The sequence below is a fragment of the Coptis chinensis genome, chromosome 7 (assembly GCF_015680905.1).
Source record: "Coptis chinensis isolate HL-2020 chromosome 7, ASM1568090v1, whole genome shotgun sequence".
Classification (NCBI taxonomy): Eukaryota; Viridiplantae; Streptophyta; class Magnoliopsida; order Ranunculales; family Ranunculaceae; genus Coptis; species Coptis chinensis.
The window spans coordinates 45,716,966-45,742,548 of NC_141462.1; the positions used below are offsets into that span (position 1 = coordinate 45,716,966).

Sequence of the window (25,583 nt, forward strand, 5' to 3'; positions counted from 1 at the left end):
AATATAAGGATAATAAAACACACATTTGGGAGCTGATCACTCCCTCACATAGCCCCCACTCAATAGGTCGCTTAGGGATGGAGAGCGACCTAGTGAGAGATTTAGGTAGCACGAGTGCATCACATGTGAGAGTAGATTTCAAAAAGGAATAGTAACCGCTTCGTTTTGTGGGTGGCTAAAAATAACCCTTGATTAATAAAAATGGCTATGGGAAGACGTGTCGTTCTAGGATTTAGTGTTATGATTACTTGTGTTGGAAAACGAAAGGGTATCTTGCCTGATGCGCTTTTGGAGAACTGAAAGGTTCACTCACTCATTTCCACATTGCACTCGTCTTTGAGCGTGGCTAGAGAGTAACAGGTTAGTTTCCCGCCATTTTTTGGTCCCTTTGCTTTGTAAGATATTATTTGTTTGTTGGATTTTATACTTCCTATGAGGATGTCGGACTCTGATAATACAAGATCTGATGAGGTGGTAGAAAGATCGCTAGGATCTGAGAACCGAACCGATCAAAGAAGAGGTTTCTAGTTTTGTTGTTGCTATTTAGAGTAGTAATGACGTCGTAGAACGTTCTTCTTCTAGTGGTGGACCACCTAGGGTTGTTGATAGGGATGCCGCTATTAGTTTTGGGGATTTGAGGACAAGATATAAGATTGATGTCCCAAAACTAGAAATACATGAGCTTGGTAGCGTGCATAATGTATTTAGTAGTAAATTTATACCGGAGAAATGGGGTGTCGTTGTATGTGTTGGGCAACTAAAAACTGGGTTGCGCTTGCCGTTTTCTAGGTTGATGTGTGAAGTATTGAATTATTGTGGAAAAACTCCATGTCAATTCGTTGGTAATAGCTGGAGGCTTTTTAGGGTGTTTGATCCGCTCAACGAATCGGGGGAGTACAATATTGGTCTAGACGATGTGTTTGAACACTTCGCTGTGAAGCGATCTAGGTTGAATAATTTTAGTTTGCAAACTTTGGCGCGCAAGTCGTCTATTATAGATGGAGTAAGCAATGAGTCTTGGGAGCAAATGCCATTGTTGGTGATAGGAGACTAATGTGTTGATGGAAGTAGTGTGGAGACTAGGAGTTGTAATTTTGATGGTATGTTTGAACTAGTGTTTGTAAATAGTGATGTTTTCTAGCTTTCTGTTTCTGTTGATTCTTGACATTTGATTTTTGTTGTCTTTGGCAAACTTTGTGATCATGAACCGAACTCAACAAGGTAAGATCGAAAGGTTTGCACGACTCAAGCGATCTCATAAAATGGAGAAACTTGAAATTGTAGCCAGCTACTTTGCTGAGTGAGGTGGTGAGGGGATCAAGTCGAGAAGGAAACTTCAGAAGAGAAGAGCTCGTGTGGTTGTGGATAGTGAATCAGAATCTGACTTTGAGATGGAAAGAGAGGCTAGTGGTCCGATTACCAGGGAAGCTCATCGTAGAAGTCGTCCTGGGTAGACGAGGAATAGTAATACTACGGGTGCACATCTAGCAGTGGTGGTATAGTGCCCAAGCGTTCTGGGGTGCTTGATGGTGGTGGCCTAGCCATTTTGAAGTTGTGCCAAGGGGGTCGGGGAGGCAGAGAGAGGGCTCTCCACTTGAGATGGATGATATAACCACCAGTGTTCAGGACCTAGCCTGAAGAGGAAGGTGGATGCCTCAGAGGTTATGTCTGTGAAAAGTAGGAAAGTTGATAGTAGTAGGCGATCTGCAGTGGGGAGTGAGAGTCCTGGAGGGCAATCTGGGCCTACTTTGAGGTCGAGGGCTGATATCAACCTGAGTGGCTTGGACCTGGATACTTTTAAAGCCGGGTTGGGTCACTCTACTGCCATTGGGTTGCCTAGCTCGAAGGGGTAGGGGAAGTTGCTTGCTAAATAAACTTTGTGGGAAAGCTGTTATGGGGAAAGAAGATCTAGACATACCGTAATCTAGTCTATGTTGATGATCATGGTAAACATCATACTGTGAAGAGGACTGATTGTAGCTACAAGTTTGCTAAGGTGGCGACTTATCTGCTTGAAAGTATTGCTTTGGATGGGGATCAGAGTGATCTGGATGCAAAGTACCTATCGGAGAACCTGAGGTTGATGGCCTAGCGTAATACCTGGTAAGTATGGTCAAGTGTTTGGTTTTTTTTTTAAACTGCTGAATTTTGACAGGTTTTAATTGTTCGTGGGTTGACTAGCTTGTTAGTGGCTACCACAAGCTGAAGGAGATTGCCCAGATTGCTGAGTCAGAGAAGGGTGTGATTGAGAAGTTGAAAGACGAGTAGAGGAATGTACAAGTCGCACTACACCATAACTGTCATTTTCTAACGGGCCTAAATTTACATTAGTGACGGTTATATCCGTTAAACACAGAATGACGGATATATCCGTTAGAAATGGAAGCAATCGTTAGAAAATATCAATAATAATATTTTTAATGTTTTTCATTCTCTCTCTTTGTAAAACTAATATTGTTATGCACTCGTCTCTCCCCGAAATCCCTTTCAATTCCCCATCTCTCACTCTCTGTCCGATTTTAGAGTTTAAAGTCTAACCATTTCAATTCCATCTCTCTGGTCTAACCGATTGGAGGAGGAAGATGAACATCTCGGTATGCTCACTTACTGTAAAAACCCTAACCGTCTTTGAAGTAGAAAGACGAAGAATCAGTTGCAGACGAATAACAACTCAGTAGCAGACAAACCGGTCAACGATAGGCTGAAGGAGGAAGACAAACCAGGTAAACTCCCTCTAATTGTTTGGGCGGCCTAATTAATTGTTTTTCTTTTTGGGTTTTCAATTTGGGGATTAATGTATCTGCCCTTAGCTAAAACGAGGTATCTTTGGAATTTGAGGTTTGTTATTTGCCATTTTTCTTTTGTTGCAACAACTATGGATTTTTTGTATATCATCTCTATTTCTTCAGCTAAAAAAGATGAAAAAAATTATACCAAGACTCGAAGAAGAACTATGTATGTATATGAAATAAATTAAGTGTTTGTGTTGAAGGGTGAGTTTTTTGTGCTATGACACGAAAACCCGACTGCTGAAAAGTGTCGAGTCACTTAAATTTTATACAAGGTTTTATTTTTAAGTAATAGTGTGACAAATAGGTGTGAAATTTTGTGAATTTTGCCTGGAATATTGGGTGCTAAACCTGGTTACTCGATTAGTATTCTAGATTACACCAATGAGCTTAGTGTCGACCTAGTAGGATGAATTCTATTATATTAGGAAGGGGTTTTTTCTTGAATGAGTTATACTTGTTATTGATCTTATTTCAGTAGAAAATGATGAATTAAAAAAAGGAGGGTATTTCCTGTCTTGTTAGTTTCAGATCAGTAGAATTCCCTCGGGCTTGAATGCTTAACGAAGGGAGAGATGGAGCTGCGACATGCGACATTTGTTGCATACGAAGGGAGAGATGGAGCTACGACATGCGACATTTGTTGCATACTATGCAAGGTATTGTCTAGCTAGGCAAGTTGCGTGATATCTATTTGATAAAATGCCAGACAAAGTTTTGATTTTGGTATTCATTCATGTTCAGTCTTATTTGCTAGTTCCTGCACATATGCATATATTCTGTGAATGAGACTTCCTTGTGGTATGCCCTGATAAGGATGTAATGGTTTTCCAGGTGTTACTAGGTGCTACATGCTATTCTTAGTATGTAGTATATACTATGTAGGAATGTGCACCAACTTTATAAAGTGGACCTCATAAGTGTTTATTTCAAATGCAAGTGATACACACTTACTGCTTTTGATTTTTGCACTTAGTACTGTGAAGTTTATCTTTATGTTTTCATTCAATACAAGTTGGAACATACTATTAATGTTGCATCTGCTCTCATTATTATTATTATTATTATTTGTTCTTTTGTGATGGAAGGGATACGTACTTATGGTGTGCACTACCACACCATTTCAATTACATTTTTCCAACTTCTCACATGTTTAACCAACTAGTTTTTCTTCTCGAACGCACTTGATTATTGTGTTTTTTTTCTAGCTAGTTCAGACCACTCTTTTTCAATATCCTCTTCTTTGTTTTTTTGTTTTTTTGTTTTTTTGCTTAAAATATCCTCTTCTTTGCTATACTAAATGTTGTTTATAAAAGCAGATCGAAGTTGTGAAGGTTTGGTTCTAATTGAATACAAGGTTTGAGTTTCTGGTCTAAACCTTTGAGTTGCAATGTAAGCCTCCACTGCATTGACCATTTGGTTATGTTAAAGTAAATTTTGGTTATAAGACTTATTGTAGTCCTTGTGCTTGATTGTCTCAACATAATGAACAAATAGAAGGCATGATCTACTGCAACTTGAGATGAAGATGGAATGGATTGTTTCCAACTCCCTAAGGGTATGCCTATTTTCTATTTTTACATGAGAAATGGGCGATGAACTTTTATGTGATTATTAATGTGGTTGTGATGTCATGTTGTGGAATTTATGTGGTTATGTTGTCATGACTTAGAACCTTATGAATACATAACATGTGTAATAGTTATTAAGTAACTAATTAGTTGTAAATTCTTTTTATTTGTTATATATCATGATATGCCTTGTTATAAATCATCAAGGCCTTTTTTGTATTTATGTTTGTGGTGCAGATGGTAACTTGTGCTTATGCCCACTTTTTTTTTAAGTGGAAATTTTTATTAATAACGATAACTGAGGTTTTTTTTTTTTTTTTTTTTTGTTGTCCAAAATAAAATAATGTTAGATTTCTAGTTGATACTTTATGTCTCTTTGTTGAAATTAGTTCATTTTCTTTCTAAGACCAATCCATTTTCTTTGTTGAAATTAGTTGATACTCTTTGTCTCTTTTTTGTGATTCTTCAGATCGTAACTTACACCATTTTCAAAGTATTTCCAGCTACTATTAGGCTAGTGTTAACTTTTTTGCGTGTACAGTTATACTTACTAGTATTTCATGCTCTCTTTTAACTCCAAGGCCTCTACTTATATATGAATCCTTGTAGTAGACCTGATCATTCACATTGGTGTTCATTCAGGTTCTTTCTTGTGCTCTTGGTAGCATGCTTCTCATTTGTAATTATTGGAGGTTTTCTATTTTACAAGTTTAGGTAATTATCTTTCATATGACATAACTGACAACAAGAGGATTTTAGTTTACTAGCCCTTTAGCACATTTTCCCTTTTCTGATTTCTCTTCTTTCATTGTCTCTACACCGAGATGGTGCATCTAATTCTGGTATGTTTCTTCTAATTAGGAAAGTTTCTTTGTCAAATAACTCAGGAATCATTCACAACCACTTGAAGACTGCTTTTGGGAAGCTTGGGCCTGCCTATGTTTATCATCGACTCACTTAAAAGTATGCATTGTTATAACAGGAAGATGTTGGCATTCCTGATTTGTAAGTTGACATTACTTTTCTATTGATAATATCACTGTTTTCTTATACCGCAGCAAAGGACACGTTGATAAGAGCCCAAAACTGTAGTTTTAACCCCTTAATAATCATACTGTTAGACCAATTATGTGAATAATAAGTAAGAGTTAATACTGATTAAGTGTTTTTTATGCATTTCAGGCTGCAAAGTCCATTATGTGCAGAAATGTGCCATTTTAGCGAGATAAAGGAGCAAAAGTCAGCAGAACTTCCGAATGCCATATCTTTGGACTCAGACCTCGGATTGAGGCCTACCTTATGTCAAAACGACCGGCTCGGAAAGAGCTTTGCAATGGTCCAAGCCTTGACCAAATCAGAGGAGCAGAAGTGGACGAAAAGTCTGTGGAAGCCAACTGCAGCTGAAGAGGCCTTTTGATCGAAGAATTGGGTTTTGATTCTCGGCCCAAAACATGGCTCCAAGCCCATGCACGATTTTTGGATCTGAATGTATAAGAACAAAAGCTTAACTCATTGTTAATGGTAGTTAGGTTAGGTAGATAAGTTAGAATAGAAAGTAGCCATGAAAATAGCTTCTAGATCTAGATTTAATTGTTTTATTTAATTAGTTTCAAATCCTTTATTAGATTAAACCTTTGAATCTTGTTCTTCATTTGATTAGATCAATAAAGTAGTATTTTTTTATCAATTTCGATTTTGTCATTTCCATTTCTAGATCTAATTTCAATTCTTGTTCTTATCTCATTTTAGTCATTAATTTAGATTTCATTATTGTTTAATTAAGTAAATTTCAATGCTTTATATTATGTTTAGTTTTAATCTAAATGGAAATGATTTATGAATGATTCAAGGCTAAACCTCCATTAGAGGGGGTTGTGAAGCCTTGATGAAAGCTTGAGTCCCGATTTATCGTAGAGTTAAGATTTTCTATTCCACTCTAGAAATGATTAGTTCACCATGAGAATGGGTTTAATTGTTCACATGCTAGTTATAAATTGGTAGAAATGCCATGTATAATTAGGGATTAGGAATAACCAATTGTTCTACGAATGCGAGGCAGTTCAATTCGGATTACGACGATTAGTCGTTAGTGGATTAAGTTGAGTTAAGGTGGAATCAATCCCCTCTAACTCCTTATCATAGAATCAACGTAGCCTTCCCATAATTATTTAGATAATCGACTAGTTGCATCTTGTGGGTAGTTGCATCGTAGTAGTATAATTCCCTTAAAAAAACTCTCATAGACTTAAAAGCGACTAGTTAGATTAGAAAACATCCATGCTAGAGCACTAGGAGTGGAACTTAACTTATCTACTCCACTATATCTCATAGACTTGAGAGTAGGAAACTTTGATAATCAACCACGTAAAAGAAAAAGTTTAGTTTACTTACGTTGTGAATTCATAGTTCATTTCGTAGGTAGACTATTCATTTTACAATTATCAAATGGCGCCGCTGCCATCTTAGTTGCACTTTAGCATTGTTTTCATAATAGAATTAGTAATTTTTAAGTCCCATTTCACCCACCCACCCTTGTTTGATTCATACGTGGTTGCCGTTTCAGTTTTGGAAAAATTTGGAAAAATACTTCAACAAAAAGAGAGAGAGCGACCACGCGCTATGTTCTTGGAATTTGATCAATATAGCTAAGTTCTTGGACTTTCGAATTTACATAGGGACCGCGCCAAAGAGAGAGCCCCGCTAAGTTCTTGGACTTTCGAATTTACATAGAGAAGCGCCGCTTCAAGATAGAAGATTACCAGCGATTTGTAAATTGAAATTTTGGTTTGCTTGAACTTCGAGTTGTCAAGTTTTTCAGTGTTATATTCTCTTATATACACTGAACACGATATACAAGACGCTATTGATTGAAGCAAGGACGTAATCGTATTCCTTTCTTCCACACCTCGCATCTCTCGTTAGAGGTTTATACTAGTACATCGAGAATTGTTTGGGTGTTGCATGTTTAGTTAAGCTCGACTTAGTCTTGCATGAGATTAAGGTCCGGCCGAACAAAACACCTAACGTAAATACACAACAACATCAACAAACAAGTTTATCTAGTATACCACAAACTACACCTCTAGCTACTATTCCACACACACCCACCGATATAATGGGGGGAAAAAGAGACTCCTCTCTCGGACTTCTACAAAGCCTTGGCGATAGCCCCAAATCTTGCATCGTTCTAGCAGGACCAAGAATCCCTCCAAATATTTTTAATTTGTTACCCGTTTTCATGGTTTAGACCATGAAAAACCTTACCAAAGCTACATCATTAGGATTGAACAAGTCTTAACAACATTCCACCATCCTACGGTTGGTAACGGAACAAATTAAATTAAGGGTATTCCCTTTCACCTTAGCCGATAAAATGTCTTGGTTAACCGCCCAAAGCGCCTAATTCTCGTGGACTCGTGGGCTAAACTTGTTGGTTGTTTATGGAACATTTTTACCCACCCCTAAAGACGGATGAGATGCTTTCCAAGATTCATTTCTTTTCGACAAAATCCTCATGAATCATTTTCGTAGGCTTGGAATCGTTTCACCGATCCGCTTATAGAGTGTCCACACCATAACCTAGCAAAAGACACGTTAGTTTTGCCTTTTCAAAGGACTTCAACATCACCATAAAGAAGTCCTTGACATTATGAATGGGGGTAGTTTCTTAAGTAAAGGAGCCCCTGGAGGCTTATAAATTTTAGAAGACCAAACTAAGGTCAAAATAATAATTGGTAGTGATGATATCCCCCCGGCTAGTTCTTCTTCTTCAGTTAAGGCCGCCGGTATGTTTGAAATTAAACACGATTCGAGCTTAAAACTCTAATCGAATCACTCACTAAAAGGTAGAGAGGCCATTTTCTGTACAACAAAAGCCTATCCCCGTCATGAATGTAAATTCAAACCCATGTAGTTTACGTTGTTGAGTCCCGAAAGCATCCCGATCGCCATCGTCCCTATAGCCTATGAACGGGCTTGTTCCATTAATAGTGAACCTAAGCCCTTTGAGACAAAATCCCAACCGGTTGGAGAAATAACCAACAAGTCACACCTCAAGGGTACAATAATCAATATGTTGGGGCTCACTTAAAAAAGCTTTAACCAAGCCCCACCAAGACAAGGACGTGGTCGGGGTAATTTTAATAATTATAACAACCAAGTGCAACCTCGACAAGGTCAAGCACAAGGTCAAGGTAATTATAATAATTATAATGCTAATAGAGGTATCGTTAGGTAAATAATAACTATCAAAATCCACCAATAAATATTTCGGAAATAGTTCCAAAGAATAACGTGAACACTACACCCACCCACGGATCGTCTTGACACCTTCATACAAGTGAGCCAAAACTTTTCCAAACCATGGCTCAATCTACTTCTACAATCCGTTAATAATTTAACCCAACGGTTGGCTCAAGATAAAGCCCAACCCAAAGGTGTGTTTTAACGCAATACCAAATCCTAAAACAAAAACACACCTTTGAGGTCACCGATAATACTAGTAATGAATATGAAAATGTAGGTGAGATAAATGCCATCACCACTCCGCTCGGCAGAGTGGTTGATAATAAAGTAACTATGCCTATAGTTACCCACCAAGAGCCCCCTACACCGCTATATTACTAGATACGAAATAGAAACTCAAGAGCCTACCAACGTAGAGGTACCCGATTACAACACAACCTAAGAAACTAAAAGCCACGGTTAAACATCCAGGTGATACCATTGCTAAATATCGACGTAAAACCACCGTTTCCAAAAAAAATTAGCCATGTTAACTAGAGATACAAATTACGAGGAGATTAGGGACGTTTTCAAGAATCTAACTATAAACCTTCCTTTCCTCGAAGCTATAAAAAAGCTACCACACCATGCTAAGTTTCTTAAGGAATTGTGTACTACTAGGCGTAAGACAAATATACCAAAAGACGCCTTTTTAACAGAACAATTCCCAACCTTATCTGAACATAATGGAATTGTTAAGTACAAGGACCCTGGTCGTCCTACTGTACAATGCACCTTAGGAGATTCCTATACGACCACCGCGTTATTAGACCTGGGGGCTAGTGTTAACTTACTCCCATTTTATTTGTATAGACAAATAGGTCTAGACAAGATGCAACCCACTAAAATGGCGTTGCAATTAGTCGATCGGTCTATTAAGTATCCTAAGGGTGTAGTCGAAAATGTGTTGGTAAAAGTTCAGGATTTCTACTAATTGATTTTTGTAGTCCTCGATACGAAAGTCGCTAACGACTCTGTCCCGATTATTTTAGGGCGCCCTTTCCGGCAGTTTGCCAATGCGCTCATTAATTGCCGTGATGGTTCAATGTCCATGTCTTTTTGGCCATCTTGTTGTTGAAGTCAATGTTTTTAAAACAAGGACCACAGTTACCCAATTCGCCTATGGATGGAGAGGTTAGCATGATCGAGCTTTGCTCGAGATTATTTCAACAACACGTTCCCGATAGTCATATGCCCAAAATTCTTTCCTTTGGAAAGGGGACTCCAATATTTCCATTCCTACACTAGTTGATACACATATTATTGATGAGGGGCGGGATAGATGACTTTCTCAAAGATGTAGAGGACTACCATAGTAATGTGGATATGACCAATCTAGATGAGGAAGTTGATGAGTTTTTTCGAGTAGGTGAAATTTCACCCTATCAAGAACTAACTTGCACAACATCCACCTCGATTCCCCTCGCCACCCTTTCAAAGGAATCTCGAGTTTGCACTTTCGATCCTTTTGTTTCTCCTGTGTTTCATAATTTTTAAATCCTCCTAGCAAACCGGATACTTGAGGAAGGACAAACTATTTGACACCTTCATTTTCAGAATTGAGACAGTCACACACACACAATGAATGAGTTCGAAGTGCCAAAACCACATCCTCATCAGGCAATGTGTCTGTCTTTCTAAAACTTATCCATATCCACCATATCCTCCACAACCACTCACTTTTCCACACTTATTTACTAAAACACCCACGCATTCAAAAATGAAAAAGAAGGTGCATGATAGGTTACACAATAGGGTTATCCGACTTCGTTTGGATTCCACTAGGTCGCGGTCGTAGGAAATCTTGGTGCTTCATTGTGTTTGGATATGTTTTCTGTGATATTTATTTATGGAATGATCCACAACTATTTCGGTTGTTGTCGATATATGATCAACCGTGATGTTCATACATAAGTTTTAGATAAAGTCTTGAGTATCGACTATAAACGACTCAAATTTCTGTGTTGGTGCATTTCCTTTCATTCCAATATATTGGTGGAGTGCACCATTAAGGTAACCGGCCCTCCCTATGGAGTGTGTGGCTGTGAAGTACCGGATCCTAAGTCCACGGTTCACATAGTTCACGTTTTCCACTCTCTTGCATGTTTTTTCGGATTTTTGAGTCATGTTTCTCTATGGTGTGAATTATGTCTTTATTGCTTATTGTTTTTCCTTCTAAAAATAAAATAAAAAAATAAAAATAAAAATAAACATAGTAATCTATGAAGTCTCGAATCGACTTTAAAAGACCGATGCTAAAACAAATTTTCTAAGCGTTGTAAAAAATTTGTTTGGGGTGGGTGTTCGTGGTTCCACTAAAATGTTTTATGTCCCATTAGAGTTGCTTAGGCCGTTTTATTGTATTACGATTCGGATTGACATGATCTATTCAGTTATATTTCATTCGCTCAAGATAACTTACGCCATGCACGACTTCAAGGCGTTTTCCACTATCTCGTATGTCATCCGAAGTCGGAATAGAGTGTGTTATGGATCATTGGATAGGAAATTCTCTCCTGATCATTTCCATATCTCATTCAAAAAATCGGACATGTAACTAAGCGGGAATTTTGATTTGAAATTAAAAAAAATCAAAAATCAAAATTTCGATTTTGGGCTTCCAACCCACCACCAGCGCCCATGGAGATTCGCTCTTACCTTTCACGAACAGTTCATCGCGTTCTTCATCTTCCACCGCCATTAACGCCAAGCTTAAAGCTTAAACCTAAAACAAAAATCAAATAAAAAGAAAACTAAAACAACCCACGCCAAAAAAATCAAATCCCAACCTCAATCGACTACAAACACCAATCAAAACCACCTCCACCAATTTAACCCAACAAAAACCACCAAAAATTCAAAATTTAGGTAGTCTTTAGCCGCCACCACTCCATCACCACCACTGTTCTTTTAGGTCGGTCAAGCTAATCCACCACCACCACATCATATTTAGACCCTCACTCCATTCCAAACACTAGATGGCTCAACGCCGAATCATACCGAGCAAGTTTTCCGCCGCCGACCATTTCGCTACTTTTTCACGGTGACGAAATGGCTAGTAGAGACTGGAATAGTCTACGGTATCGACCGAAGACTTCTACCACGAAGACTTGGTCCGACGATTCTACAACACTAGGGAGTTGGAGGGGAGTAGGATTTTGTGATGGTCGGAAGAAGAAGAGAAGTTGGAGTTGACTACGGGCTGTTATCGAGATTCTAGGCATTCCGCCTAGAATCAACTGATGCCACTTTACGGGATCCTCGGTTTGACGGGTAGAGCCGTTGATGGCGCATCGTCATCAATGGGAGTTACAATCCAAACTCCCATTGTGTTCGCCAGGCATCCCTCAGGACCAACCAACTGGCTACAGTTCAGTGGATTGGTCGGAATGTCCTAGGCAAGGACAAGGTCAGTGACATCGGTCCGACCCGCCCATCGCCCTATGGGTACCCAGAGCAGAAGTATGATTTCTGCATCCTGCAGTTTTTGCTGAACATTATTAGGGGGTTCGGAAGGTCTTTGGCACCTCTCCCTGTGCTTATTACTAAGATCATGCTGAAGATGAAAGCAACTCCTGCATCTGAGAGGATTTACATTACCCTGCACCGTAACCCGCGTATCTATAGGGAGTGTGCCCAACAAGTATGGAGGAGGGCTGAGGATAGAGAGGAAGAAGAAGAGGAGGCCGGGGACAGCAGGATGATTCGGAGGAGGATAAGGAGGATGGGACTTGCTTTGATATGGATGCCTTCCGGAGGTGTTGGTTCGATGTCGAGCGCATGACTATGCTTCATAGGGCACGCGTTCACTCAACACTCAATGCAGACCTCCGGACTCGACAGTGCACCATTCATCACAACCGAGATCCGCACCCGAGAGAGGATGAGGATGGGGAGCAGGCGAGGGCTGAGATGGAAGCCCAACGCCGGTTTAGAGTAGATATGCTAAGACGCTTCCCACCTCATATGGGACTCGCCTCGAGGACACAAATATTACGAGGCATGAGCGCCGTCCGACGAAGGGCGATCCGCTTTGGACCTTCGGAGCCCGGGAGCCACCACTAGAGATCGTGCCCCTCAGCCACCACGCAGGAGTTTAGAGAGGATGAGGAGTGATAGTCGAAGTTATTTTTGTTTTATAAGTTGTTGTTTTATTTACTTTTGTTGTTTTTATTGTAATGTAACTTTTATTTCCGTAATTTGAATTTTGTAAAGTGAAAGGACCTCCGAATGAAAATTTTAATATAAGAGGTTATTTTCAGTTTGAGTGCTTGTTTCATATTGACCCCACCTTCCCAACTTGTTTTGGGGTGGTTTGATTATGTCGTTTCGTATTTTTATAAAACCCTAGTGTTAGAATTTCTTGCGGAGTAAGGTGAAAATATGGTAGTTTAGGCATATCTATGATTGAGAATCATTGTAGGATGAAATCTAGATTAAATAGGTACACATTCACCATAAAATCCAAATAAGAGATCTTTGGGTTTGAATTAGAATCCGTGATATGAGTTGTTTCCGTTTCGAAGTTTGGAAATTTTGGATTTCCTGAACCTGCCGTAATTAAGTTTGGCAACTTTCCGATCCATTCTAGCAACTTTATACCTATATAAACTTGATACAATATATCCTCACAACTCACACTACACCTAAACTCCATCACTCACCCTTCATACCCGTGATTCCCGTTTTCGTCTCCATTTTCACAAAATCGCAAATTCGGGAGCCCAGCGCTTCTAGTTGAGCGCTTCTTTACACCCTACACTTCGTCGGAAAAATTTGCTTTCGCGCCTAGCTGGCAAGTCAAAGCGATTCGCTAAGTTATCTGGAATTCAAAATACAAAGAGCTACCCGCACTTAAGTTGAAGCTACCGCTCGACTTTCCGGACCAGAAATTTTCCCGCTTTTTTCGCGTAGTATCCGGATCATTCGCGCAGCTATCCCAAAGCGTAATTTTGAGATGACATCTCCAACATTGATACCGGAACAGTCTTTTCGAAGATTTGTTCCAAAGCACTACTTTACGGTGCTTGGTTTTGAGGTGATCACATACGTTTGGGAACCTCTTATGGTAAAGACCGGTGAACTTTATTCTCCAAAGACTTGCATCTTATTTTTATAATAACTGCATTTTCTTTGAGAGACCGGATGGAGAACAAGTGTGTTCTCCATCACCATTGACGATGAACCAATGGAAATTACCGTGTTCTTGCTAGCATTTGTTCTTGGACTTGCTATGCCCGCTGAGATACAAGACCCATGGTGCTATTGGTCGATAATATGCATGTCTATACTTATGAGTCTTTTGCACGAGGCTTATGGGGCAGGCATTTTCCGTATTGAGGACCAAGGGGACTATAACGCGTTGCCCTTGGTAGCCCGGGTCCATGAACATAGAACTGTTATGTTTTGGATTATGCTAAACATTTTAGGGGAATGGCGTTTTCTTCCTCGTGAATGACGCCACTTGCGGCGCTTTTTCCTTGCTTTAGCCAATGGACGCCGGTTCTATGACCTTCCCGTGACTTTGATGTCTAGTTTAGCACGAGCCCATACCATGAGGCATAAGTACCTTCTTATGCCTGTTCTAATTTCCGTGATTATGCTATGTTTCTTTCCTGTTTTTGTACACGCTTTCACGGATTGGATTAAGGTAGACACGTGCGACCCACCAATAGTATTATTCGATCTTTCCGTGCAATGACTTGGCATGGGTGGCGGATACAACCTCACCAGGTTGCGCCCTACACCCCATCAGACCAAGTGGCACTTAATAGGTTAGCAAACATAGATGATAAATGGCGTGAAGCCTGGCAAATTATCATAGCATGGCAGGACGCGAAGGAACCTCACTTCTTTATAGAAGTAGAGGATGACGAAGATGACGCATAACAACGGGAGCGGAGGTAAGTTTTAGTTCTGTTAGTGTCTGCTTATGTCCCAAGCAATTTAATTATGTTAACCCCATAATGGGTAGAACTCTTATAGAGTTGTGTCAGTTTTTATTTCCTATATTAGTACGTTCTAACTTTGTTTTGCAGATGTCCTGAAATTCACGCGTTTCAATGGTATTTTTCCTACCCTCTTTATTTAAATGCTTTGAGGACAAAGCATGCTTTTGTTGGGGGGTGGGGGCATAGAAACACGTGTAATTAAGACATCTGTTACGATATAGATAGACATAATATGCATTTGTTTTCTAGTTAAAATTTCAAAAATTTAAAAATATAAATAAATAAGTCATGCTATACACTTAGGAATATTGGTATTGTTTCTTTCTCCATGCTTTTAACAATCTAGAAGTCTCACATAGCTGTTGCATCAGAATAATAATTGTTAGAAACTTAGGTTAATACATAGGTAATAATCTTTGCATCTATCTATAAATATATTACATGAGTATCTATGATTGTTAAATAAGTTTCTCAAATCTAGGCTAGAGTACTTATTCTACAAATCCTGTGAGAATATAGCATAAAGCCTTATATGAGCTAAACATTTGAGAAATGACACAAGGGAGAAGTAAAATCCGGATAGAGAAATCACACGCCCACTTGCTTGATCACTAAACCATATCCTAAGTGAGAATTTAGGCCACTCTTTGGATCGATATAGCCGTAAATTCAAACCTATGAATTATTTTCCGCTAGTCGCCACTCGAGCCTTTCATTAGCCCTTCCATAAACCACAATTCATTTACCCCTGTTGTTACAAAACAAAATAAAACAAAAAAAAAAAAAAAAAAAAAAAAAAAGAATAAATCAACCTACCCAATTTAGAATAAGTCCGAGAATAGAATGAGTGAAGAAAGAAGAAGAGAAAAACCCGGTAAAACAAAAAAAATTGTTAGTGGCTTCAGAAAATAAAGAAAAGAAGTTTCCATCCAAAGAAAAGAAAAATAGAAATAAAATAAAACTCCAAAAAAAAAAAAAATAGAATAAAAGGAGTCAAAAAGCCAAAGAAAAGAAAAAGAAAAATATGGCTAAGGATGGAAACAAAGTATAGAAGCAAAAGAAAATAACAAGGTTTTCTCTAAGTTACATAATAATGAAGACTCTATTATCTCGGACTTGTCCTTTGAATATCCATTTCCTTCCTTCTTAACCCACCTCCTAATCCTCGTGAATAACACCTAATAAAGACCTCTAGCTTAATTAGGAATAGGTTAGTGTGATAGTAAGTGGCAGATGTGTTTGATCGACCCCGCTTCCTTGTTGTCATTGAGATTGTAAGGTAAAGTGTGCCCACTGCATTAATCGGAGTAGCTTAAACTTGAGCCGGAAAAATCGTGAGTGGTTTTGTCTTGACATTTATGTGATGACCTACTTAAGGGCGTTATTCCGAGATTTCGAAATGGACATGTTAGTTCATTTCATAGTATTACTCATTGTATATATGTTTATTCATAGATGATTGATTATTATGCATATATTAGCTTAGGTTTCGACTTGATTATTATTCTGTATTCATTGGTAGTGAGATATATAGATAATTGGGAGCATAAATAAGGAAACAATAGTTTTATTTCTTAGTCGTTGTAGTATAGATGAGTTTTGTGAGTACCTTCATGGAAAACTCTCAATCAGGGTTATAACTCGTCCACTAGGAATTCCTAGTGGTTTAAGGCCTTGTTGCATATGGTCAATGCAATCGCGACTCGCTTAACGAGATTAGGTAGAACTCCATTTTGGTCACTTATTCTAATTTCTCATCTTTTTGCTTGAGGACAAGCAAAATGCTTTTTTGGGGGGTGGTTTGATAAGAGCCCAAAAACTGTAGTTTTAACCCCTTAATAATCATCATGTTGTTAGACCAATTATGTGAATAATAAGTAAGAGTTAATACTGATTAAGTGTTTTTTATGCATTTCAGGCTTCAAAGTCCATTATGTGCAGAAATGTGCCATTTTAGCGAGATAAAGGAGCAAAAGTCAGCAGAACTTCCGAATGCCATATCTTTGGACTCAGACCTCGGATTGAGGCCTACCTTATGTCAAAACGACCGGCTCGGAAAGAGCTTTGCAATGGTCCAAGCCTTGACCCAATCAGAGGAGCAGAAGTGGATGAAAAGTCTGTGGAAGCCAACTGCAGCTGAAGAGGCCTTTTGGATCGAAGAATTGGGTTTTGGGCCGATTTTTCGCCCAAAACATGGCTCCAAGCCCATGCACGATTTTTGGATCTGAATGTATAAGAACAAAAGCTTAACTCATTGTTAATGGCAGTTAGGTTAGGTAGATAAGTTAGAATAGAAAGTAGCCATGAAAATAGCTTCTAGATCTAGATTTAATTGTTTTATTTAATTAGTTTCAAATCCTTTATTAGATTAAACCTTTGAATCTTGTTCTTCATTTGATTAGATCAATAAAGTAGTATTTTTTTTATCAATTTCGATTTTGTCATTTCCATTTCTAGATCTAATTTCAATTCTTGTTCTTATCTAATTTTAGTCATTAATTTAGATTTCATTATTGTTTAATTAAGTAAATTTCAATGCTTTATATTATGTTTAGTTTTAATCTAAATGGAAATGATTGCGGAATGATTCAAGGCTAAACCTCCATTAGAGGGGGTTGTGAAGCCTTGATGAAAGCTTGAGTCCGATTATTGTAGAGTCGTCGTATTTTCTATTCCACTCTAGAAATGATTAGTTCACCATGAGAATGGGTTTAATTGTTCACATGCTAGTTATAAATTGGTAGAAATGCCATGTATAATTAGGGATTAGGAATAACCAATTGTTCTCAAGTAAGGCGCATTCATTCGATTAACGATTCGCCGTTAGTGGATTAAGATTGAGTTAAGGTGGAATCAATCCCCCTCTAACTCCTTATCATAGAATCAACGTAGCCTTCCCATAATTATTTAGATAATCGACTAGTTGCATCTTGTGGGTAGTTGCATCGTAGTATAATTCCCTTCGTAAAACTCTCATAGACTTAAAAACGACTAGTTAGATTAGAAAACATCCATGCTAGAGCACTAGGAGTGGAACGAACTTATCTACTCCACTATATCTCATAGACTTGAGAGTAGGAAACTTTGATAATCAACCACGTAAAAGAAAAAGTTTAGTTTACTTACGTTGTGAATTCATAGTTCATTTCGTAGGTAGACTATTCATTTTACATTTATCACACGTGTTGAACGTATTCTTGGTTTTGTCCTTGCCCCGCTTACTCAGCACAATGACATAACAATTCAGGGTAATAAGCTTTTATTAGTACATTTCTCAAAAAAGAAGAAATGTTTCTCTAATAACTTTAGAATGACATCTTATGTTTACGATGACAGGGTAATATGCAAAAGGTCAGGGAAGGAGTACAAATGCAAGTTATGGAAACAGATCAAATTTTCAGTCCGTCTAGGTACTGCCAAAGCTAGGTATAATAATATCTTGATTCATATATTATAGTGAATGAATTGCTTGACCAGGTACCTTACATGATTCAGTTTTTTGAATTCTTTGCATTTTATACAACAGGAGGCAAAGGATCCTTCTATTATCTGATATTCCAAGGAAGCAGATGGACAAGATTGGAGACAATGTCGCGAAAGATCTAAAGCATATTGATGTTCTTACCAAGAGGTTGTTCCATTTATCTCTGTTGTAGTGTCTGATTCTGTGGTGCATGGGGTTTGGTGCTCCCTCAAGGTGTATAACATTGCTACTTTGGTAGCGTTTCATATCTACAAATTGAAACACGCAGTCCACATGCATTTGCCCCAAAAATTGTACGTCATGTGATGGGATCTTCAACAAAGAGTGGAGTAAGGACTCTCTTTCTAGTGTCTCAAAAGAGGGGGGAGGGGATTTGCAAGAAGCCCACGTGTCTTGGTGAATTCAATTCTTTGTAAGTTTGATTTGTAAATTGGGATTTGGATTAGTGGCTATGTTCTCATAATAATACTTAATTGATGATGTTTAATTGATTGGTGGTTTTGTTTCTAGTTATTCATTTATTGATCAAGTTTGTCGAATGTGATATCTCTATAAGAGAATAATCGTATGTGCTAGAACTAGATGTGCAGGGGGAAACAATTTGACCCAAGAAATTTAATTTGTTTTTTTTTTGTTTACTGGCTATAGATTACTAACGGATATTTCCGTTAGTAAATAGCACATCTATTATATCCGTTAGAAATGACAAATTTAATCGGGCCATTACCTGTTAGCTATCTGTTACAAAGAATTTTAGTAACGGTATTGTGTGTGCATATTTTAGCAAATAGATATGCAACACGTGGCAGTATCTTCTTAAGTCTCGGATATGGTCTTGGTATGGGTAGAAAGTACCAGAACATATCTCAAGTCCAAATCCTCTTACTTCCTAGGTTCGGAAGTAAGACACTTCCTAGGTTCGGAAGTGAGATAAGAAGAGGAGGTTCGTGGGCTTTGGAACTAGTTGGAATAGTAGGTTCGTATAACCAACTCCTAACTATGAACTCCAAATCCGGAACTCAACTACTAGGTCCGAAACAGGTTCGTGGGCTTTGGAACTAGTTGGAGTTGTAGGTTCGTATAACCAACTCCTAACTATGAACTCCAAATCCGGAACTCAACTACTAGGTTCGGAGCAGGTTCACGGGCTTTGGAACTTGTTGGAGTAGTAGGTTCGTATAACCAACTCCTAACTATGAACTCCAAATCCGGAACTCAACTACTAGGCTCAGAGCTCTAACTACTACTCCGAACCTAAACATGTTTTTCTGTTGTTTAAGTCAATAAAGGAGACCTATTTGACTTGGGAAACATGGGCTTCTAGGAGAGTCAAGATGAGACTTAACAAGAGACAGTCTCCTAGTTAAACACTAATTGGGAAACCTCATCTATTCATCAAGATGATACTTAACAAGAGACGGTCTCCTAGTTAAACACTAATTGGGAAACCTCATCTATTCTTATAAATAGAATAGTTGAACTACGCTTTGAGTTTGATTCCTATGGACAGGATACGTAGGCAGCCATTAAAGAACGTGGTTCAACTCATCATCTTCTACATCTCTTCTTCTTCTTGATCCAATACTTCTCATTGTTCTTTGATCATCAACAAAATATTTGTGTTTCTAGATTAGGAAAAATCATCACACAATTGGCGCCGTCTGTGGGAAACTATACATAATTGATTTGATTTCTTGGTCGAAATTCTTTCGGTTCTAGGTTCTTCTACCTACCAATTTTTCTTGGGTTTGTTGTTCTTAAAAAAAAAAAAAAAAAAAAAAAAAAAAAAGATATATATATATATATTCTTCACTTTGATTCAAAATCATGGTTACTACAAGAGCCAATGCGAATCAAAGTAACGAGGGGAATAACGAGGATCAATAACCCACATGTTACTTCTCAAAGACAATCTGAGCGTGAGGAGATCGCCGTTTTGGAGGGTCGCGGAAGAAAATGAGCCTAACAACGATACTCCCCAATCTGCCATAACCAACCAAGCCATCATGGATGCTGTGATGGCCGAACGTGGTCGACAGGAGGCTCGTTTGCGTTTTTTACAAGACTACTACCGCACGCAGGAGGGTCGTTCACCTCCAAGAGTGTTGCCTACTGATGGAAACACGAGGGGGCAGTTCCGGCCACCAAGTCTCGACCCTGGTGAGGGTTACGTCCCTACACCTTATATACCTTACTTTCGCTGGGTATCATAGCGACCAACCAGATTCGGATTATAATCCGGAATTGGATCCAACCCAACACTCGAGCTCACACGGAACTGACTTCTCTTGGTATTCAAGTTCTCAAGGTACGAGGGATGGACGTCCGAATGTGTTTGCCCGGAATCCACAACTATTGAGGTCAACCTCGGCACGAAGAAGACTTTCAGTTTCAAGGGAACCTTCATTGCCTCGGAATCCCTCCGTTCCCCGATCCAGTTTTGCAAACTCCTCCACTCGATCTCGGGAACCGGAACCATGTTATCATCAAGATGAGAACTATGAGAGTCCAGGTCCGAGGTACAACAACGAGAGAACTCCAATTAATGAACCGACTACTCTTGCACAGCTCAAGGCGCAAATACTGGAGGAACTACGAGGTTCGAAACCAACTAAGATGGATGAGTCAGTTGTTCGGTCAGCAATCGAGGGTGACATTGGAACTCCTTTTTCACGACATGTTATGAGCGGATACATCCCCCATGATTATAAACCACCGAAGTTCTCTAAATTTAATGGCAAAGGAGATCCGGTCTCTCATGTGCTCGGTTATCGTCAAGCAATGGTGGGTCTTTCTACGAAAGATCATTATTTGTGCCGTATTTTGCTTCAAGTTTGACGGACTTCGGCACTCATCACGGTACACGGCTACCCGGGGGCAGCATTCACGAAGTTTAAGGTGCTATCCATAAATTTCATTGCGAAATTCAGTTGCAACCGACCCTACATTAAAACCGCTGATGCACTATTTGATATGAAAATCCGAAAGGACGAGCGTATCAGGGATTTCACCAAAAGATTTAACGAGGTTCAATTGCATGTTGACAACGTTGATGAGACCCTCGCCATTGTGGCCTTTAGAAAAGGATTATATCCCGCTTCTGGTCTATACACGTCTTTGAAGAAAAAGAAGCCTACAAACATGACAGAGTTGCAGGCTCGGATTGATAAGTATGCGGAACTGGAAGAAGACCTATTGGACAGGGACTCTTCTCATAAAAGAGTGATAACCAGTGTCACCTCCGCTCCTGTTGGTAGGAGTTCTGATAGTCATTATGATGATAGGAAGTCCGAGGAACCACAGTCGGACCACAAGTCAGTCGACAGGAATTCCTATCAAGATAAGTCCAAGAGGCAAAAGGTTAGTGACACGTCAGGAAGTGAGCAACTACCCCCGCTGGATAGGGACTTTACCACTTTAACTCATCCTTACGAGGACATCTTCGATGCCATCAAGAACAAGAACATGTTAAATAACCCTCCAAAGATGAAACCCGGTGCTATTGGAGCTAGGAATACAAACGTATACTGTAAGTTCCATAAACAGGCCGGTCATGGAACTAAGAATTGTAGGTCTCTTAAACATGGAATTTAGGATCTCGTAGACCGAGGGTTACTAGATGAATATAAGGGTACTCCGATTCAGAATACTACCGCAATTCCTGACACCAATGTACACAATACAGAGACAGGAACGGATAAGGTAGTGATTCACACGATCGCTGGGGGCAATTCTAAACGCCCATTTGAAGAGTTGAGTAGAGGGCAAAGGTACCAGGAAAACAGCGAAGCATTTTATGGTATTAACAATGTCACTTCCAAACCGACCAAGGAATCTAACTCCGCAGTTCTTTTCACTGATGACGACGCAAAAGGGGTTTTCTTTCCACACTCGGATGTGTCGGTTCTTTCAAACAAATGCCGATTCTAGAAACGGAACTTCGTCCCGTGAAATCTTCTTTGTATGGATTTAATGGTGACATGGCCGATGCAGTAGGAGAGATTGAATTGACAGTCAAAGCTGCTGACGTCGCTCTAAATGTCAACTTCACGATTGTCAGGGGAGTTACGCAATATAATGCTATTCTTGGTAGGAGTTGGCTTCATCGCTTGAAAGCGGTTCCAAGTACTTATCACCAAACCTTGAAGTTCCCTCACCAAGGCAATATCGTGGTGATCAAAGGAGATCAACAAGCTTCCAAGCGATGCTATGCAGCTCTTCTAAAAAATGGTTCAGGAGCTACTCCAATAACACTGGGGGCAGGTTCGGTACCTGCCAAATAGCAATTACAGAACGAGTCTCCCTCTCAAGACATAGTATTGGCACCTTTGGATATAATTCCATTAGATTCTATAGGGCCGGATGAGAGGAGGACTCCCCCAACATTAGAACCGGTTAGCCGACGGTCGACATAGGAGATGGTTCCGAACCTCGACGAGTCTCAATTGGCACCATGTTGGACCCGAAGACTAGAGAAGAGTTGATAAATTTCTTACAAGAATTCCGAGATGTATTTGCTTGGAGTTATGAGGATATGCCTGGAATTGATCCCTCCATCGCCTGCCATAAGCTCAATTTGAATCGAACGTCGTGCGCTTAAAGCGAAACTCGTAAAGATGGGTCCCGAACGCATCGAGGCTATCGACAAAGAGGTGGATAAATTGCTTAAGGCTAAGTACATAATGAAAGATCACATACCCTACTTGGATCTCTAACGTTGTAGCTATCAAGAAAAAGAATGGGAACTGGCTTAACGCGTGTGTCGATTATAACGGATGTGAACAAGCACCGTGAAGAAGAATTGTTTTCCTCTTTCCTCAGATTGACACATTGGTCGATGCCCACCGCAGGACATGAGATCTTCTCTTCGCGGACGGCTTTCAGGTTACAACCAGATACTCATGTACCCTCGATCAAGAGCATACTACTTTCATCATGGCACGGGGAACATATTGTTATTGGGTTATGCCTTTTGGTTTAAAAAATGCAAAGTAACGCATTCAACGCTTTGGTCACAACGATGTTCAAAGATCATATCGGTGATTTTGTCGAAGTCTATGTTGACGACCTCCCCGATCAAAAGTAAACGTAAGTCCGATCATCTTGTACACCTTCGCATGCGTCTTTCTAGATCCCGAGGAAGTATCGGATGAAACTTAACCCGCCTAAATGTACCTTGATTTACCTCCGTGAAATTCTTAGGACATCCGGTTACTAAACGTGGAATTGAAGCTAACCCGCACTGATCAAAGCTATTCTTGATATGCCTTCCAAGGTCTCCGAAAAGAGGTACGGTTGGTTGGTCACGCCTCTTGCCGCACTTAAAGTTCATTAGTAGAAGTTCGGATAAGTGTCGTTGTACAAGTTACTAAGGGAAGAATATACGCTTTGATTGGACCGATTTAATGTGAGATGGCTTTTAAGGACTTAAAAATTATTTGTCCTCCCCCTCCCGTGCTCACTACCCGAAGCAAGGAGACGCGTTTTAGGGATATACTTAGCCTCTTCCGAGCATGGCATCAGCGCTGTATTAGTACGAATTGATGAGAGGAATATCGAAAAGCCTGTCTACTTTGTTAGTAGAGCCCTCCGGATCTTTGAAACACGATATCCGAAGATTGAGAGAATAGCTCTAGCTCTAATCTTTGCTGCTGAGAAGCTACGACCATACTTCCAAGCACACACCATCAGAGTCATCACTGAGTATCCTTTGAAGTCGGTCTTGGCAAGACCAGATAGGGCCGGACGTCTCTTGAAATGGTCCATTCAATTAGGGGAATTTTACATTATTTATGTGCCGAGAATTTCTGAGAAGGGGCAAGCTTTGGCTGAGTTCTTGATCGATTTTCCTCTAGATACCTCAACCTCGGCAACGGTAGCAGATTTGGAAAAGTCACCTCCTGCTTTTATGGAGTTAGACGAACCTAACTCACTTCCTCATAGTCAGGTTCGACCTTGGAGTCATATCCCAGGTTGGAAGTTGTTCATAGATGGATCTTCCAATGACCAAGGAGCAGGTATTGGTGCGGTACTCTTGACTCCAGATAACACTAAGTTAGAAAAACCAGTGCATTTGGGGTTCAAGGCATCTAACAATGAAAATGAGTACGAGGCTATGCTAGCGGGCTTGTCTATGACATTAAACTTAGGAGTATGACATCTCACAGTATTCAGCGACTCTCAATTAGTTGTGCAATAGATTGAGGGTGGTTATGAAGCTCGAGACCCTCGTATGGCTCAATACTTGGAGTTGGTTAGATCTCTTACTTCTCATTTTGAAGATCTAAATTTCATTAATTTGCCTAGACTGGACAACAGGCATGCCGATTCACTTGCCTACTTAGCTTCTTTGCTTGGGGATATTGAAGGTCGTTCCATTCCCATGAATATCGGTCGGTAGCCTAGTATTGAAAAAAATTAGTTTGTCTTGTGGCTCCAATTTTGCAAGCTCCAAAGGGGACTGGATGGATCCAGATCATTCTTATCTTTTAGATGGCACTCTTCGGTAGAGAGAGAAGACGTATAATGGGTTGTTAGCCAAAGTGGGATGTTATTTACTTGTTGGTGAGAACTTGTATAAGAAGTCTTACTTAGGACCTCACCTGCGATGTGTTACTCATACCGAGGCTCATACTTTACTTGAAGAGATACACTCGGGCTTAATGTGGAAATCATCTTTGGGGCAGATCTTTGGTACTCAAGATACTCCGGCAGGGGTACTTTTGGCCTTACATGCTTAAAGATGCGGACGCTTATGTCCGGAAGTGTGATGCTTGCCAAAGACATGCTAACTACATCCATGTTCCAGCCGAAGAACTCCATCCCCTCGGCATCTCCGGCCATTCGGCTTCAATGGGGAATGGACATTGTTGGTCCTCTACATATAGCTCCTGGTAACATGAAGTTCCTTTTAGTTGCAACAGATTATTTTACTAAGTGGATAGAGGCAGTTCCTTTAGCGAATATCAGGGAGGTTGATGTCACGAAGTTCATCTGGAACAATATCATTTGCAGGTTCGGATTACCTAAAGTCATTCTTTCTGATAATGGGACACAATTTCGGGGCACCCAAACACACGTTTTTTGCCGAGATTGGGGCATTGTGCAACTTTTCTCTTCTCCTGGAGATCCTCAAGGTAACGGTCAGGCGGAAGCCTCTAACCCCGTTATTTTGGATAATTTAAAACGGAAACTCGTGGAGAGAAGCGGATTGTGGGTTAAGGAGTTGCCTAAAGTACTTTAGGCCTACCGAACAACTCCTCGATTCGACCGAGAATCACCTTTCACTCTCACTTATGGTACGGTCGCCCTTCCCATCGAGATGAGGGTCACTACCCGTAAGTCAGATTTAGTACTCACCTTCGACAATGAAGAAATTCTTTGTCGGAATTGGACTTGTTGGATGAAAAAGAGAATCTGAAATACTTACGACCGCATCTTATCAAGACCGGTGAAAAGGTCTTTTGATAAAAGAGTAACGACCTCGATCTTTCAAGGAAGGGAT

General features: G+C 39.7%; 1 protein-coding gene and 1 long non-coding RNA gene across 3 annotated transcripts; both read left to right on the forward strand.

Moving 5' to 3' along the window:
• Positions 1 to 2,356: 2,356 nt before the first annotated feature.
• On the forward strand, positions 2,357 to 5,418 carry LOC147487681 (uncharacterized). 2 transcript variants are annotated; one of them, XR_015202084.1, is made up of 6 exons: positions 2,357 to 2,723; positions 3,321 to 3,448; positions 4,109 to 4,181; positions 4,287 to 4,347; positions 5,003 to 5,074; positions 5,248 to 5,418. It is a non-coding gene; the product is annotated as an uncharacterized LOC147487681 (long non-coding RNA). The 2 variants fall into 2 exon arrangements; XR_015202083.1 differs by lacking the exons at positions 4,109 to 4,181; positions 4,287 to 4,347.
• A 15,634-nt stretch (positions 5,419 to 21,052) lies between these two features.
• LOC147487682 (uncharacterized) lies at positions 21,053 to 21,673 on the forward strand. The gene has a single exon (XM_086574109.1). The coding sequence runs from the start codon at positions 21,053 to 21,055 to the stop codon at positions 21,671 to 21,673; it is 621 nt and encodes a 206-aa protein (XP_086430235.1).
• Positions 21,674 to 25,583: the final 3,910 nt, after the last annotated feature.